The sequence below is a fragment of the Myxocyprinus asiaticus genome, chromosome 15 (assembly GCF_019703515.2).
Source record: "Myxocyprinus asiaticus isolate MX2 ecotype Aquarium Trade chromosome 15, UBuf_Myxa_2, whole genome shotgun sequence".
Taxonomy (NCBI): Eukaryota; Metazoa; Chordata; class Actinopteri; order Cypriniformes; family Catostomidae; genus Myxocyprinus; species Myxocyprinus asiaticus.
In genome coordinates, this window is record NC_059358.1 from 37,048,327 (window position 1) to 37,066,271 (window position 17,945).

At 39.3% G+C, this 17,945-nt stretch overlaps 1 protein-coding gene across 3 annotated transcripts in view; it reads left to right on the forward strand.

The window, feature by feature from the left end:
* LOC127452959 (F-actin-uncapping protein LRRC16A-like) overlaps nt 1-3,172 on the forward strand; it is a 175,574-nt gene extending 172,402 nt beyond the window's left edge. For all 3 annotated transcript variants that reach the window (XM_051718871.1, XM_051718873.1, XM_051718872.1), the window contains one exon: nt 1,139-3,172. In XM_051718871.1, coding sequence (XP_051574831.1) covers nt 1,139-1,314 — 176 coding nt within the window. In that variant the 3' untranslated portion in view covers nt 1,315-3,172. The remainder of the gene's footprint in view (nt 1-1,138) is intronic.
* Nucleotides 3,173-17,945: the final 14,773 nt, after the last annotated feature.

Consider the following 17,945-nt stretch of genomic DNA (forward strand, 5'->3'; position numbering starts at 1 on the left):
TAAAATACCAACTGTTTGAAAATGATATCCACAATTTGTAAACATACCGCATACTGCACGTGTTAACATGATTTTAGTGTGATAAAGTCGTTTATTAACCTTATCTGTGTTATATAGAAGTTATATCCAATATTACAACTTGTTGCCATGATGATGCAACGCCAGTAAACCCTGCAAGCGATTTTATCACTCTAAAATCATTTAGAACAGAGATTTTATCACTCTTAAATCACATTAACAAGTATAATGTTTATGTCTTGTGGCTATAATCTTGAAACAATTTATGTTTTAATTTTATGGACTGGCCCCATTCACTTCCATTGTAAGAGCCTTACTGTAACCACAAATGTTTTTATTATTTTTTTTTTTTTATCCCCTTTTCTCTCAGTTTGGAGTGCCCAATTCTCACTACTTAGTAGGTCCTCGTGTTGGCGCAGTTACTCACCTCAATCCGGGTGTTGGAGGACAAGTCTCAGTTGCCTCTGTTTCTGAGACCGTCAATCCGTGCATCTTATCACATGGCTCGTCGTGCATGACACCGCGGAGACTCGCAGCATGTGGAGGCTCATGCTACAATCCGCGATCCACGCACAACTTACCACGTGCCCCATTGAGAGCGAGAACCACTAATCGCGACCACGAGGAGGTTACCCCGTGTGACTCTACCCTCCCTAGCGACCGGGCCAATTTGGTTGCTTAGGAGACCTGGCTGGAGTCACTCAGCACACCCTGGATTCGAACTCGCCACTCCAGGGGTGTTAGTCAGCGTCAAAACTCGCAGAGCTACCCAGGCCCCATAATTTTTAATTTTTTGCTTTTTAAATAAATGAAGGATAAGTCAAAAATATTTTCTGTGGTTATCAACATCATGCTACAAATGCTATCGATTAAACAACTCGCACTGAATCTGGGTTAACAATTTTTAGTGTTAAAATCCCATTCGAAACACGACTTCCCTGTTGAAGTGATCTGAAAAATATATTTATTCTTAAAAAGAGATAGTCTGAAGTCACTTTATTGGTTCAACCAATTCTCCATTTTTATTTGAGGGGGCTTTTTTAAATTTTTTTTTTTTATGCATAATCCTACTTTCTCTGCTGTATTATTCATTACTGTCCAACATATCTCCACTTCTCAGTGAGGATGTCCACTGCAACTGATCCCTCCCAGAAGTCCACTCGATTGAACTCTGAAGAGAGCAACTCTAAGACCAAGGACACGCCCCTCAACAGCAACAAAGACAAGGACTTGAGTCAAAGCAGCAAGTCCGCTGACTCTGGAGAGGAGGTTGATAAAGACTTTATTTTTGTATGAGAACGAAAGACCGGTTCACCGTGCATCATTCCATCTTGCCAATACAAACCTTACCAGATTTTCTGACACCAACTTTCCCAACTGTTGGGAAACTGCGTGTTTTGAATCCATATGTGCATGCTTGCATGCTTATTTCCACCGTTCCCTTCAAAAGAAAGACGAAACTGCTATATGACGTGTCTTGCTTTAGGAAGCGTCTTGGTAGCGTTGTAACACATTCAGTACCAGGGCTCAAGCACTGTTAGACTATGTGTGCTTATACTGTATGCACAAGTTCTCACTGTGTTAAAATACCCTTTACTCGCTCTTAAAGCGGCAGACAAGTCTTTGATTCTGTTCTGTCTGTTTAACCCTTATGCCTTAGTCACACTTTAATGTAATCTGAGTCAAAGCAGGACACCGAGGCATTTCATTTTCTACTTTTAGAAAATAAAAACTCTGGAGACACAATGAATATTATCTGTTTAACAGTGAGTGTGCGGTTTTATCTGCTTAAGTTTCCGGCTTCATTCCGAGATGTGTCCATCCAGTGGTCTGTTGGTTTCTTTTCCATAATTGTAAAGTAATGATGAAATCCTTTTCATTTATTTGATTTTTTTCCTGGTTAACTGTATTTTAAAGATAGTATAAAATAATAAAAATATATTTTATTATTTACTTGCTCTTATGCCATTCCAATTCAGTATGCTGTTGTTATTTTTTTATTTTATTTTTTTTTTTGTGGAAATTTTATAGTGTTCAGGGGCTGTCAATCTCCAAAAACACCAAAAAAGCCCCATAGAAGTATTAAACAAGTAGTCCTTACGACTATATACAAATATATGCACTATACTCTATATTTTTAGTTATTTTTATAGTTGTCTTTTGAAGCCATACAATATCTTTGTGTGTGGAGCAGACCGAACTAAATCGTTCACTGATAATCTTCCTTTCAAATACTTTTATGGTGTTTTTATGGTGTTTTTTTGTCTTTTTTAGAAAAATATAAAAGCATATGGGTTTGGAACAATAAGAGGCTGGGTATAAAATGAAATTGGGTCTATTCCAAAACCTAGTGAGCATCCTCTGGAGGATGTTTTAAAATTAAGGTATTTTAAGCTCCCGACGCAAAGGCTGTTTGCAAAAGGTAGGTATCTTAATTATGCTGCCTCTTAAGATATCTAGTTTTGGCCAAATTCTCAGGTAGCATCCGATGTATCCTTCCCCAGGAAGGTGATCCCAGAATGCACCGCGATGAGCTGGGCAGGAAAATAAATTCAAGATGGCGGACTGAAAAGTATCAATATATAACAGTTTAATATGATACAAAATGACTATTTTACCCAAAATGTGTGTGTGCTGTGCGTATTTATGCTCATTAGAGGATTGCGTTTTTTTCCTCACGTCACCTGTATTGTTGTGAATCGAGTGAATGATGCGCAGAGCTGCCGCCTATGTAGAGTGTTCCAAATCGCTCTCTTATGAGGCATCATTTAAGTAAGGATGCTGCTATAGAAGACAGCTGGCTATGTAGGCAGGAGACAGTGAGGCAGCTCACTAAGTTTTGGAACAGAACCATAGTTTTCATTTTTAGGGTCTTGTTGACAATGATTTGACTTTCAGATGTTTCTCTTGTTTTTCCAAAAGTCTGTTCTCCCGGTCTGTCTAATTGCACTGGCTGTTTCTCTTCTGTTTTTATGTCATAATGAATAATATTTTATTAATTGTGGGGGGAAAAAGCATTAGATTTTTTCCCCTCCAAAACAGACAACTACATGTATTTGTCACTTTGTCAGTATGTTTGATATGCATGTTGAGAAGCCTGGTGTGTGTGTGTGTGTGTGTGTGTGTGTGTGTGTGTGTGTGTGTGTGTGTGTGTGTGTGTGTAAAAAATAAAAAAAAAATTCAATTGACCTGTTTCATGTGAAGTGACTGTATGACCGCGCCACCATGTTTGTGACCAATATTCCATGTACATTCAATGTGCTGTGGGATGCGACAAAAACCTTCTTCAGGAGTTAAAAGCAGCTCCTACATTCATACAGATGAGATCATCACAGACGTTTTTTAATACTGTGTCTAAATCAGACCACAAAACAACACAAAAACATTTGTAACTTCTGATTGAGCGATGTTTACGGTGATGTACCGGTGGGCATGTGTACTCGCCGATCACACATCAGACTCACTGGCGTATGGCGGTGAATCCTGGATAAAATATCTTTTAAATGTCTGCGAAAGTTCAATTTGCCAATATTTGTGCTGTCTTCAGACCTGGATGAACTTTTCCTGGGACTTTGCATGGATCAAAAGCTATTTTTGATGTTTTCTTCTTGATATCGTTTTTCGGGGGTTTTTTCCATTCACCGCAATTGTTTCCTCCTGCTGATGGTCACAAATATGGCAGCTGTGGATTAAAGTGACGTCACTGAAACAGGTCAATATGTTTGTTTCAAGGGCACAGAAAAAGCCTTGACTAAACTAAACTGCACTGTTCATCATGATTCGTCAATGAAAATCTTTTTATTCTAGGACTTTCAGATTGCATTGATAAAGTATTTGATCATGAAATATTAACATATAATATGTGTGAAATGGCATGTATGTATGTGTACACAGAACATCTAATGAAAAGGTACTAATCATAATGCTGAAAAAAAGTGGAAATTGTCATTTTAAGATTATTACGACTGATGATTGGTGCCGCTTTTTTAACCGACACAACTGGCTCTTCCTCCTGAATTGGAATGTAAATTCTGTTGATATAATGCTTGGCAGTTTCTAATCATTTTGTGAATGCACAATGCTGGGCACTATGAATTAATATTTTCTTTATGGGAAAGGGTAAATGTGAAAAGAAGATAAATGTATGTGATCAGTGTTGATATAATTAAATCTTGTTTTTCTTTAATAGTGTTTTTTCAGAGCAGCAGTCTCTTCTACTCTTTCTTTGTTTGTCATGCAGTATTTTGATTCACTGGTTTGGGGGGTTAATCATGAGGTTGACTCACATGTTCTATCAGTCGTGGACATTTTATTGGTGTGTCTATTTATGTCAGTTCGATTAAAACTGATTTTACAAATTAAACATGACTCTCTGGATATATTTTTCTGCACATTGTGGGCAATTCCTTTATCAATCATATGATTAAATGATAACCTTTTGTATTGTAGAATTAATTGATTTGAACTGGTCTGTCTTGTATCTGTACATGCAATACCCATCCTGAAACTTTTATAACTTATGAACTATTATAAGCAAAACTACTGGAACTCTTTGGATCCCTTATGTTATGTTTTAGGGTACACCTCAAGCCATATGTAATACCTCAAAAACATACTTAATGTTCAGGTCTGTGTATCTCAAATGCATTGCAAGCTTAAGTTGATCATAGAGACCATTGGTGCCAATGTTTTCTGCAATATACTAAGGCTTACAATGCTTTTGGGACACGCAGCCCAGGCTGGTACTTTATGACTTTCCCTGAAAGAGTTTACATTACTTCTGCCATGTCTATTTTGTGGTAAATCTGTGTTAAATCTTCAATGATATCTGTCAAATGGGTTTTGACCATTAGAGAAAAGATTTTTGAAAATGTCAAGTAAAAACAATACTTTTTGTTTAATAATAATTATTAAACAGGGACTTTAAACAACCAGGATATCAATCTCAGCAGAACATTGAGGGTTAAAATGTTTTTCAAATTGACTGATTTGTTTAATCATTTTGTGTTGTTTCATGCTGTTCCAATCTTATTGGAGGTTCTCACAAAAAATTGAATAGGTTAACGTAAAAATGCTTCATTAATATACTAATTAATGCAATTTTATTCTCCAGACATGCCTATACACCAATGCAAGAGTGGCTTCATGAACATGCATCCTCAAACACCATCTTTAAACAGCTTTGAACTGCTTATTGGCATTCTGGCATTCTAGAATATTTAAATCATAACACTTGATGATGAGGTAACCATGACATGGCTATGGAATGTGTGTGTTTTCCATGACAACTTCTGTGTTATGTCTTCTTTATAAAATATGAAGTGATCATTTTTAAATAAGAAACTGAAGAAGATGAAAGCAAACAATGCTATTTTTGGTTTATGCCTGTGTTTTTCTTGGTTTTTGTGCTGTTTTGGAAAACACATCAGATATGTCAGACAATGAAGACCACCAAAAAGTGTTCATTGAGGATACTGTAAAAACGTAAAATGTTGGAACTTCTTTCTCAAGAAAAGAAAAAATGAAAAATCATCTAAAGAAGATCATGCCTGTTCCTCAAACTCATACTTGAGTATAACAAACCAGTATGACACTGATGACTGTCTACCTCACTGTGACTGTGCAGAAGAGGATTTCTCTGCTAAAGAATCAACACAAGGGAAGTTTCTGTGTGCATTTCAGAGATCAATGGAGACTGGGCAGGTTGATTTGCCTCTTGAATCTGACAATGAAATGTCTCCTGGTGAAGTTAAGATCGCTAACCTTGAGTTTAGCTCATCCTCTGAAGATGTGACTCCCTCAAACTCCTCCAGTTCCAGCTTCTCATCTTTCCTGGATGAACTTGAGAAACCATAGAACGTCCTGAAAGAGGATCTGACTACCAAAATATGGGCATATTTTGACCCTCCTGACGAGAGGCTGTGTGTGGAGCTCTGGGATTTTGGGCAGGAAGAGAATCAAGGGGAATGTTGCAAGATGAAGTGGGAGATCATAAGTGATGAGTGTGATAATGTGTTGGATGAAGGCATCATGTTGTCTGCAAGTTCTGACATTTGAACTCTGAGGAAGAAGAAAATCACACATCCTCTGCAGAATACTTCAGTTCCATCAAGAGCATCTTGGATCTGCGTAGACCTCCACAGGATATACATTTTATACATATTGTAAATAGTTCATGCTTTTCATCTTTATTTCCTACATTTCCCAATTGTAAATTCAAATAAAATTTGTTAAACCAAAATACCTTGTTTGGTGAATTATGGTACTACTCTCTTGACAGAAAGAGGCTTTTAGTTATTGTTAAGCCATATAATAAAATCGTGGTTAACAACTAAACTAGCACATCCAAAAATGTATCTCATTACTAGACAGTAACATGTACACTGCCATACAGTGTCATGTGTAGGGTATTTCCCATGTGAACCTACATGCAGACTGTTTAATCCAAATAGTTCTCATATGTTTAATCATTGAGAAACCTGTCAACACACAGTTTACGAATGGAAGACCTAGGAGGATAAAAAAGAAAGCCAAGCGTGCAATGTGTTTCGTCATGGAAACAGACACTTTCAAAATCAACAAAGGTCGCAACATAACAGTGCAATGCAATTGTTCGTCACCAACTAAACTTCTCAGTTACTCATGTAACCTTGGTTCCCTAAAAGAAGGGAATAAGGCACTGCATCAGAAGCTAACGCTATGGGAGAACCCATCAGGAAAACCCATCAGGAAAGACTTTGAAACCCTATACAGTACAATCATGCCAATTTGATTGGCTGGTGAAGCATAGCACTTCGCCTATGCTTACTTCATCGTGAGCATATGAGCCAGAGCCCAGCCTTACACCGACAGGATTTTTCAACTGAATGGAAGGAGAGTGTATCTCTCATCCAATGCCACTGAAAAATCAGTAGCTACACAGCATCTTGTTCCCTCCTTTCAGGGAACCAAAGTTACATGAGTAATCAAGATGTACCCTTTCAAGAAGGTAACTTCGACACTGAGTCAGAAGCTGATGCTATGGGAGCTGTATACTATAATGCCGTAGAACTGATGTGCAATACCTACTAGCCATTATATGGTAATCTAAAGCATTTCTGGAGCCGCACCTTCATATTGAGAAACAGGAAGTGTCACGGAATCCGAGAGTGAGGACCCAAATGCAGAGAATCAGTCGAATGTATTTACTGAAACAAAACAGAACACAAAGAAACAAAGTCCATAATCCAAGCACTCAAGTACATAATCCAAATAAAGATGGAATGGGAGAGTGGAGATGACAGAGAACCAGGTGATGAGGTGAGCGTTTAAACTACAGAACAAAGCATGAACTGGAGAACAAGTCTAGAGCTAGGTAACACATCAAGACTTGACAAAACAATCCAGCAAACAACAGTGCACATGAGAGGGCTTAACTAGGGAGAGGGTGATTGGAAACAAGTGCCACTGATGATCAGATGAGAGGTGTGAACGAGCATTTTTAAGGCAACAGAGCAAGCGCTCTCCGCGTGGCACCTGCAAAACACAAGAGGGAAAGAGAACACACAGACACGTAACAACACACAGCAAAACAGACAGAGAAGGAGGGGCACTGCAGACAGGGTCATAACAATGCCCCCCACCCCCCATCAATGGACACTTCCTGGCATACAAACCAGGCAGGACACCACTGGAAGACACTAGAGGAACCAAAAAAGGGCAGGAGGATGGCACCATAGAGCTGGAGACCACAGGGAAACCAGCAGTGTAGGAGAACAAGACTGATGTGGTGGTTGGCCAGGAAACCAGGACAGACCAGGAGGGCGGCCAGGGAACCAGGACGGACCAGGCGGAGACCACATGAGATACAGCAGACACTTGGAGGTTGGCCGGGCAGATAATGAGGCAGGTCTGGACAGGGAAACAGGACTAAGGGGAACTGACTGGACAGACCAAGGTTCAGGAATGGACAAGGGATCAAGGGTTGAAGGGATGACTGATAGTGTGAGGAATGAGTCAGTGATGGGGGAAGATGGAGCTAGAGACAGGATGAGGACAGAGAGAAGGGTGGTAGTGACAGGATGGACATGGACAACAGCAGGGGACAGCACAGGACTAGTGACCGCCATAGGAGATCGGACAGACTCAATGACCACAACAGCAGAGGGAATGACAGGAATGGTAACTGCCATAGGGAAATGAGCGGATAAGGAGGCCACAGGGGTAGGGACTAGCTCAATGACCTAAGAAGGGTTGGAAAGGCCTTTGACGGCCATGAGGGAGAGGACTGACACAACGGCAGGTCAGAGGTTGAGGTCAGTGGCAGCCACTGGGCAGAGGGTGAGGTCAGTCGCAGCCACTAGGCAGAGGGTGAGGTCAGTGGCAGCCGCTGGGCAGAGGGTGAGGTTAAACGGGTCAGCGACCATGGGCAAAGGGACTGGGCCGACAGCTGCAGAGAAGATGGATGGGTCACTGGTTGTCTCAGGGGACTGGACTGGCTTAATGGCAATCACAGTGGACTGGACTGGCTGGGCGGCAGCCGCTGGACAGGGGTCAGGCTGGGCGGTGACCACTGGACAGGGGTTAGGCTGGGCAGCGACTGCTGGACAGGGGTCAGTCTGGACGGCGGCTGCTGGACAGGGGTCAGTCTGGTTGATGGCCGCTGGACAGGAGTCAGGGGTTGGATGTAAGAACCCGTCTCCTCCTATTCCTACCCTAACAGTGGACTTGGCCCCTTCCTGGCGATAAACAACAGGCTTGGCTGCCTCCTGGCAGTCAACAATAGCCTCGGCCACCTCCTGGTGGTCAGCAGCTGGCTCAGCTGCTCTGAGAAAGTTGCTTAAGATGGGAAGTAGACCTCCTTTTCCAACGAGGGGTCCTGCACATGCAGAGAGAGGAAAAAGTGTCGCCCTGGAGAGATCCCTCCTGAGAAGTGGATTTAAACTCATCGCAGTGGCAGATGTAATCCACAAATTCCCAGAAGGAACAACCAAGTGCCAAGGGGCTCATTAAGTCCAAGGTTGAAGATGTCTTTAAAAATTTGGTGTCTGACCGAAAGGCTCTCAGAGCCAAGAGGACTTTTAGCAATTCCAGGTGATCTGTGCCACATAGTTTGTGCACCTTTCCAGGTGCCAAATGCCAGACATCCTTTGCACAGGGCTTCCCAGCCTGTGTTGGACACATCCATGGTGAAACCTTGCATCTGACATTCTTAGTGAGTGTCACACTTTACTGATAAAACTCGGTTCTCCTCAATAGCCAGCAGTGACGGTAACTATGACACAAAGGTGTTGCCAAGTGTGATGAGGAACCCTAGGGCAGAGCCAGCTCTGGAAAGTCTCATCCGTAACAAGCCTAGCAGGGTGATCACGGCTGCAGCAGCCATCAAGCCCAGTGCTTTCTGATGCTGACACTTTCAAGTGTCAGCATCAGAGCTGAGTTGGGTACTCAAACACTCCTACTCCACATTCCCTTAAAGCCCCAGTGTGCTAGCAACAAGTCTCTGTGCTTGCAAGGTTGTACCTTTGATTATGATTTCAGCAACCTATAGAGTCTCCACTAACAAGCTGTTGAGTTGAATCAGGTGTGTTTGATTAAGGAGACATCAAAAATGTGTAGTGTTGGATTGGCCTCCAGGACAGGTCTGAGAACCACTGGGATAGGTGATACCTAAAATCTCTTTGTTGTGACAAGGCTGTCTTTTGGCATGCCGTCAACAACAGTAAAAACGGGGCTAAACGTCCTGTGTTGCTGTGGAGATGTCACACTCTCGTTTATGGCTCACAATGCGAGAAATTAATTTCTGACAATTTTAGCCAGGCTTGTCATTCCATTGACACCAGGCCACCCATAGACCTGCCAATTTCCTGGGCAGAGATTTTGGTAACCGGAGTGCCAATTCATGGCATGGTGCTTTTAACATGCACCGCAAAGGCGGCAGCACTAGACACTTGAACTCTCACTGAATAGGGAGAACGTGCAATTCTGGAAATGGCAGCACCAGCAAAGCTCAAAGGCACTCAGACACAATGAACACCTTTGTATTTATTTTTAACTTTTTTTTCAATGGAAGGGCTCTTTCCAGCTTGAACTTTGCCAAACTTTATCAGAGAGTGGACTGAGTCAGTCGGTCATGTGTGACAACATGGCAACCATGTTGAGTTTCATCATGCACAAGGCATCTGGGGCACACATCATCACGTTTAACTGCTGACCAGTTGCAAAGATGCTCAGCGAAGCGTTGGTTTTGGGTTCCAGTAGCACGAAAGATATCTATGCTGCTGGTGAAAATTCTGAATGTGTAAAACTGGGCTCTGGCTTATATGCTCACAATGACATCAGCATAGACGGAGCGCTAAGCTTCACCAGTCAATCATATTGTGCCAAATGTCAATCCAAAGTCCATCCCCTAAAGACATTCCTATAGCGTGAGCTTCTGATGCAGCATTGAAGTTACCTTCTTGATAGGGAACTGCTGTCATACATTCAAAAAACCTAAAGCATCTTGAGGTGTTTCTCACTATGGTATAGTTCACCCAAACATGAAATTGTTATCATTTACTAAACTTTTATGTCTTTAAATCCCATATGACTTTCTTCATGCTTAAAAAGGGATGTAAAAGCACCTTAAAAGTATCGTAAAAATATAAATGTAGTCCATACATTTTGTGCGTTTTATATAGGTCTTCTGAAGCTATACAATGGCTGTGTGTGAGGAACAGATTGAAACTGAAGCCACTGTCACTGCTCTCCTTCATGAAAGTTCATGAGACTGAAGCTGCATCTGAAATCACGTACTTTCAGAGTATGTTCTGAATTTGAAAAACTTCTCAACTGTTAATAAAGAACGGTCTTTAGGTATGCAGGTGAGTATTAATACATTGCTGGATATCCTTCATACAGGAATGTGGGATCTATGCCCCTGACCATTAGTGACCTTGTGTCACTATATGGTGTAACGTCTCAACAGAACCTGGCGTTACACAAACTATTGTAGGCTTTTCAGTGTGGTTGTTTTGCAGTGGTGTACTTTTGAAATTAGGAGGCAGATTGCCATCTCAAGTCCAACATAAATTCTTATTTCAGTTCAAGTTTACATTTAAACAGCTTTCATGTCAAACCCATACAAATCTGAAATCTGATTTATCACAAGATATGATATGAAAAAGTAGGCCTGCATAAAAATATATAATATAAAAGGTCACATATTTTCCTTATAAATGCAACAACACAATAACTAAATACTAAAAATATCTGTTGTTCTATATGTAACACATTTTCCTTAAATCAGTTTATTATCATCCAATTTGTATGGGCTGTGTACATATAAGCCTCAAAAATTAACATTATATTCTGTATGTTAATTGTCATATCTCAGATTTCTGTATGGGAAGGCATTTGAACTTCCTTTTAACTTACACTGTAAAATAAGCATGAAATACTTATTTTTGTAAGTTGATAGTAACACTATTAAATCAAGTCAAATCAAAGACTTATCAGGTGTATGCATTGTATCGTAATGATTAATTTCCATTGCCTCAAAAACAATACCCACAAGAATAAAGCAAAAAACATATTTCATGTATATTTCATATGTTATCCTATTATTTTTAGTCATCTTATTTTTGGATCGTCCATCATCTACTCCTCGGTAAACAACACAAGGTTCGCGATGGCACGTATCTGTACCTTTAAGAAAGCGTGTCACTTACATACCATTTCAGATTTCAAGTAATTTTAAGTTCATTTTGATTTGGATGTGACCAAAAATGCGGTTGTCTGTGACAGTTAGTTGTTTTCTGTGCAGATAGTTTCTCCACTCATTAATGCGCCACAGCGATCTGCAGAGACCCGCTGTGATGAGGATGGCATGAGAGGCGGGCTCTATCGCATTGATTGATTGACAGAGTATTGAACCAATCAGCGATAATCGGAACCAACGTCGCCTCTCACGTGACTTTTTGCTGTATTCGGCGGTTAATTCCCCTCTCATTCCCGCCACAAGAGATCGAAATGAGCTGAAGGGAGACGTGAGAGATGCTGGGATATTGGTTTTAGAATTGTTCCTGGGCTGCCTAATTACATAAAAAAATAAAATAAAAAATAAAAATAAAAAAAATGCATTAAAAAAAAGCAAAAGAGGTTATAACTCACCTTGTGCATTGCAATAAACAGTTAGTGAGACAAATAGCAGAATGACCAGAGTGGAGATTATCTGGAAGGATGATGAAGCCATGAATGTTATATCTGTGGTAGAATGACGGTTTAGGACAGACAAGGGTTGAGAACATGCAAAGCCACTCAAAAGACCATGTGACCCTTCTCCTCTCTCTCTCTCTCTCTCTCTCTCTCTCTCTCTCTCTCTCTCTCTCTCTCTCTCTCTCGTATCACAATTCATCTTACAGTATGTTGTTTATAATTACAAATAATTAAAAGCCTTTTTAGAGGCAAAAATAGTTGCATTTATTATTATTCTATTAAATGCAGCAGCTATTGCTATCATTTCTCACACATGTACAACAGAAAATAAATGCATCTGTGTTTTATTGACTGTGTAGTTTAAAATCTATTTGTAGTATGTGATAACTTAAGACAGATTCAGCCAAGGGCATAAGTTTGGGTTGAAAGTTGGTAGGGACATTTTCCAAGGCGGACATTATTCAAATTGTTGGTATTAAAAAAATGCGAGAAAGTCTAGTAATATAGGCAAAAATACCATAATTTCCTCATATAACAAGTCTTATTTCCTATTTCTCTGCACCACCATATAAAAAATTTGCATGTTTTTTTTTTCTTTTCTTTTTTTTTTTTTTTTTTCTCTAAAGAATAAAGTTGCATGATGAATGCGTTAAAATAATAGGTCTACCGCAATTCAATTTGGGATATAGAAAACCCTATATTTCGTGCAAATGGAAATCCGCCCGTGTAATCTCCAGAAAATAATTGTAAAAAAAAAATCCTAATGCAGTGATCACAAACCACTGTGATTGGTGCCATGTGACAATGCTGTTTATTCACCGCTTCAGAAGACGTTGGATAAAAATGTACACACATTACATACATTTAAACTTTAATAGTCATTAAATGTATTCAATATTTTTATTTTAAAGTATTTTCTATGTGGTAAACTTGCCCAAATGTTGGTCAGGACATTTCAGATTTTCTGAAAGGTGGTGGGACATGTCCCTACCATCCCTACCTAAATGTATGCCTATGGATTCAGCTTACAGGTGCATCTCAATAAATTAGAATGTCGTGGAAAAGTTCATTTATTTCAGTAATTCAACTCAAATTGTGAAACTCGTGTATTAAATAAATTTAATGCACACAGACTGAAGTAGTTTAAGTCTTTGGTTCTTTTAATTGTGATGATTTTGGCTCACAATTAACAAAAACCCACCAATTCACTATCTCAATAAATTAGAATACATCATAAGACCAATAAAAAAAAAAACATTTTTAGTGAATTGTTGGCCTTCTGGAAAGTATGTTAATTTACTGTATATGTACTCAATACTTGGTAGGGGCTCCTTTTGCTTTAATTACTGCCTCAATTCGGCGTGGCATGGAGGTGATCAGTTTGTGGCACTGCTGAGGTGGTATGGAAGCCCAGGTTTCTTTGACAGTGGCCTTCAGCTCATCTGCATTTTTTGGTCTCTTGTTTCTCATTTTCCTCTTGACAATACCCCATAGATTCTCTATGGGGTTCAGGTCTGGTGAGTTTGCTGGCCAGTCAAGCACACCAACACCATGGTCATTTAACCAACTTTTGGTGCTTTTGGCAGTGTGGGCAGGTGCCAAATCCTGCTGGAAAATGAAATCAGCATCTTTAAAAAGCTGGTCAGCAGAAGGAAGCATGAAGTGCTCCAAAATTTCTTGGTAAACGGGTGCAGCGACTTTGGTTTTCAAAAAACACAATGGACCAACACCAGCAGATGACATTGCACCCCAAATCATCACAGACTGTGGAAACTTAACACTGGACTTCAAGCAACTTGGGCTATGAGCTTCTCCACCCTTCCTCCAGACTCTAGGACCTTGGTTTCCAAATGAAATACAAAACTTGCTCTCATCTGAAAAGAGGACTTTGGAACACTGGGCAACAGTCCAGTTCTTCTTCTCCTTAGCCCAGGTAAGACGCCTCTGACGTTGTCTGTGGTTCAGGAGTGGCTTAACAAGAGGAATACGACAACTGTAGCCAAATTCCTTGACACGTCTGTGTGTGGTGGCTCTTGATGCCTTGACCCCAGCCTCAGTCCATTCCTTGTGAAGTTCACCCAAATTCTTGAATCGATTTTGCTTGACAATACTCATAAGGCTGCGGTTCTCTCGGTTGGTTGTGCATCTTTTTCTTCCACATTTTTTCCTTCCACTCAACTTTCTGTTAACATGCTTGGATACAGCACTCTGTGAACAGCCAGCTTCTTTGGCAATGAATGTTTGTGGCTTACCCTCCTTGTGAAGGGTGTCAATGATTGTCTTCTGGACAACTGTCAGATCAGCAGTCTTCCCCATGATTGTGTAGCCTAGTGAACCAAACTGAGAGACCATTTTGAAGGCTCAGGAAACCTTTGCAGGTGTTTTGAGTTGATTAGCTGATTGGCATGTCACCATATTCTAATTTTTTGAGATAGTGAATTGGTGGGTTTTTGTTAAATGTGAGCCAAAATCATCACAATTAAAAGAACCAAAGACTTAAACTACTTCAGTCTGTGTGCATTGAATTTATTTAATACACGAGTTTCACAATTTGAGTTGAATTACTGAAATAAATGAACTTTTCCACAACATTCTAATTTATTGAGATGCACCTGTACTTACATGTTCGTGTTTTCTATTGAAGGTTAATTTTTAAACTGTTTAATTTTTGGAGAGTACGGAACATTATTTGCTGCTTATTCCTTCTACATATTAACATAAATAAAAAGTATTCAAACCATAGTTTGCATTATTATTATTGGTCAAACTTTACTCAAACCCAAACTTAACCAAATTATGCAAGGGTAGACATACACAACCAGAAGAGGAAAATATTTTCTGTACAACACACCAGTACATCTGTGTGTGGACACCTCTTTATTTTATTTTGCATGTGTTTTTGAGAATCACAATCGTTCCTCTTCTGTACAATGTTCTTCTTGGTGTAACAGAGGCTAGTGTACAGAATACAATTCTAGAGCACTTTATAATAGCATACTGTGACATATATACTTTAAACTGCTTATGTGTAACTGTACACAGTATGAAGCAATAAACATTCAAAGATTTCAGATTTATGCAAGTAGTATGCCACATTGTTGTCACATAACCTTATTAAGTTGCATGTTTAATTCAGCAAGTCACATCCAGGTATCATCTTGTAAAATGTCTTAACTTTTGGCAGTCGAGGAAGAGATGTTATTCTCTTTGTATTGAAAAAGAAGTTATATTTTGGTCTGTTCTCACCCAAAACTGATTGGATTACTTCAGAAGACATGGATTAAACCACTGGAGTCTTATGGATTGCTTTTACACTTTTATGTGCTTTTTGGAGCTTCAAACCATTCACAATTCCCTTGCATTGTATGGACCAACAGAACTGTTCTTTGTTTTCTACAGAAGAAAAAAGTCATGCACATCTGGGATGGCATGATGTTGAGTAAATGATGAGAGAATTTTCATTTTTGGGTGAACTATCCCTTTAAGCCTTAAAATAAAAGCATGGTGAACAACTAACTAGCACATCCAAAAGTAATCTCTTGTAGTTAGTGAGCTATAAAGTGCCAAGTAACCACCAGTCGGCGCCATTTTCTGCTAAATAACCAGAACACAACCATAAAGAAAAGGTTTAATGGCATAAGATTCACAAACAAGATACATTTATAACAGAACAGGTTTAATTGCTGTTCATAGTGCAGAAATACTCAGTCCTGTACCTCTTAGATTTGGTTACAGCACATCAAACATCACGAGTCAACACATTCACGATCTTGCAAAATGCATTGAAAAAATAACAAATGTGTAAATGTGAACAAAAGTTACACAAGTTAAGCTAAGAAACAACAATACGATAATATGCTCTAAAAAAAAACAGACAGCTAACTAAGGAAAAAATCTTGTTTCAACTTAAAAAAAGTACGTTTATCCTGCTTTGAAATTTTGAGTTAACTTAAGAGGAAAAGTTTAATAAACAGAACATAATGTTTACTTAAATCAGTCTTGTTAAATGATTAATGTTAAATGTCTTTTAAAGTAAACTTGACTTTCTTAAGTTCAATCATCTTCATTCTAATACAAGTCAAATTGAATACAGAAGTTAAATTGCATATACAGTATTATCATTTAATATTATTGAAAATCATAATAGTAGTTACAGTCATCCCATTTTCAGAGATAAAACAAACTGCCATTTGAAGGTAAATGGCCAGTTAATGATCAGAGACCAATGTCTGATCACTTTATCATATTCAGACTTAAGCTTGCCAAGAAGACCATGTGGGTATAGCTGTAGGCCTGAGATCTCCAAATGGGGGTGTAATCTCCAAAAGAAGGCAGGGTTAATCCAGAAGGTTGGTTGGGTTACTCCTAAAGGGGGCTGGGCAAATTTCAAAAGGTAGCAGTACTGTATCTCCACACACATTTAGGGTTAGCAAACTATTTAGGGCTATCTATACTTTTACTATCGGGTTGGAGCTCCCAAACCATTTTCTTTTTTTTTTTTTTTTTTTGGAGCTCTGCTAGCAGCCATATGATATCCTTAGTAAGGAGACACACATGGTCCTCAGCATTTTACACACAAATCACAATGATGGTGTCAATCGTCAAAAACATCGAGCAAAAAGATGAGCTTTGGATTGTTGACAAATAACTGAAGGTGACAACAAACACAGCAACTAACAGCATAAAAAAAATCAGCAAACAGTAAAAAAATAAAAAGAATTTGCAGAATTCATTCATGACACATACATGCTGGGAATCCAATACGTGATGTGCGTAGTTCTCTTGTCTTGACTTATATATATTTTTTATTTCAGCTGAATAGTTTTTCTAAGCTCAATAACTTGTCACAAGTTCAGCCAACAAAAACGTGGATAATTGAGATATCTCAAGATCAAAATCAGTCCAGGGCAGATATTCTAACTCTACATTTTAAGTTATTATAACTAAAAGGCAAAATCATTTTTTACAGTTCTTTTTAATGATTTTGTCAGACTGTTTCATATTATTCATATATTAGCCAGACTATTCTGCCACGGAGAAAAATCTTGTTGTTTCAACTAAAAAAATGTACATTCACTCTGCCTTAAAATTTTAAGTTGTGTCAACTTAAGAGGGAAAGTTTATTTAAATCAATATTGTTAAATGAGCTTAATGTCTTTTTAAGTAAACCTGACTTTTTAAGTTCAGTCAACTTCATCCTAATACCATTCACATTAAATATAGATGTTAAATTGCTTATATTGTCTTTTTTTTTTTCTCCCCAATTTGGAATTCCCAATGCGCTCTAAGTCCTCATGGTGGCGTAGTGACTTGCCTCAATCCGGGTGGCGGAGGATGAATCTCAGTTGCCTCCGCATCTGAGACTGTTAATCCGCACACCTTATCACGTGGCTCGTTGAGCGCGTTACCGCGGAGACATAGCGCATGTGGAGGCTTCACGCTATTCTCCGCACAACTCACCACGCTCCCCACCAAGAGCGAGAACCACACATTATAGCGACCACGAGCGTGCTCAGTGAATCTGTGTCTGACAGGAATGGAGCTTGAACTCTGAATAAGAGACACTCGTGAAACTTCTCATTTGTAAACAAGCTGAATGACGTGGTACATGCATCGACCATCTGAATGAGAGGGGCGTGTTGTTTGTTCACTTCGGGATCTTTCATCTTCGTTGTTCATCAAGGAGAGAAAAGGGTGGAAGAGCTATGATAAATGTGTTAAAGTGACTGATATTTATATACGTTAAGGGT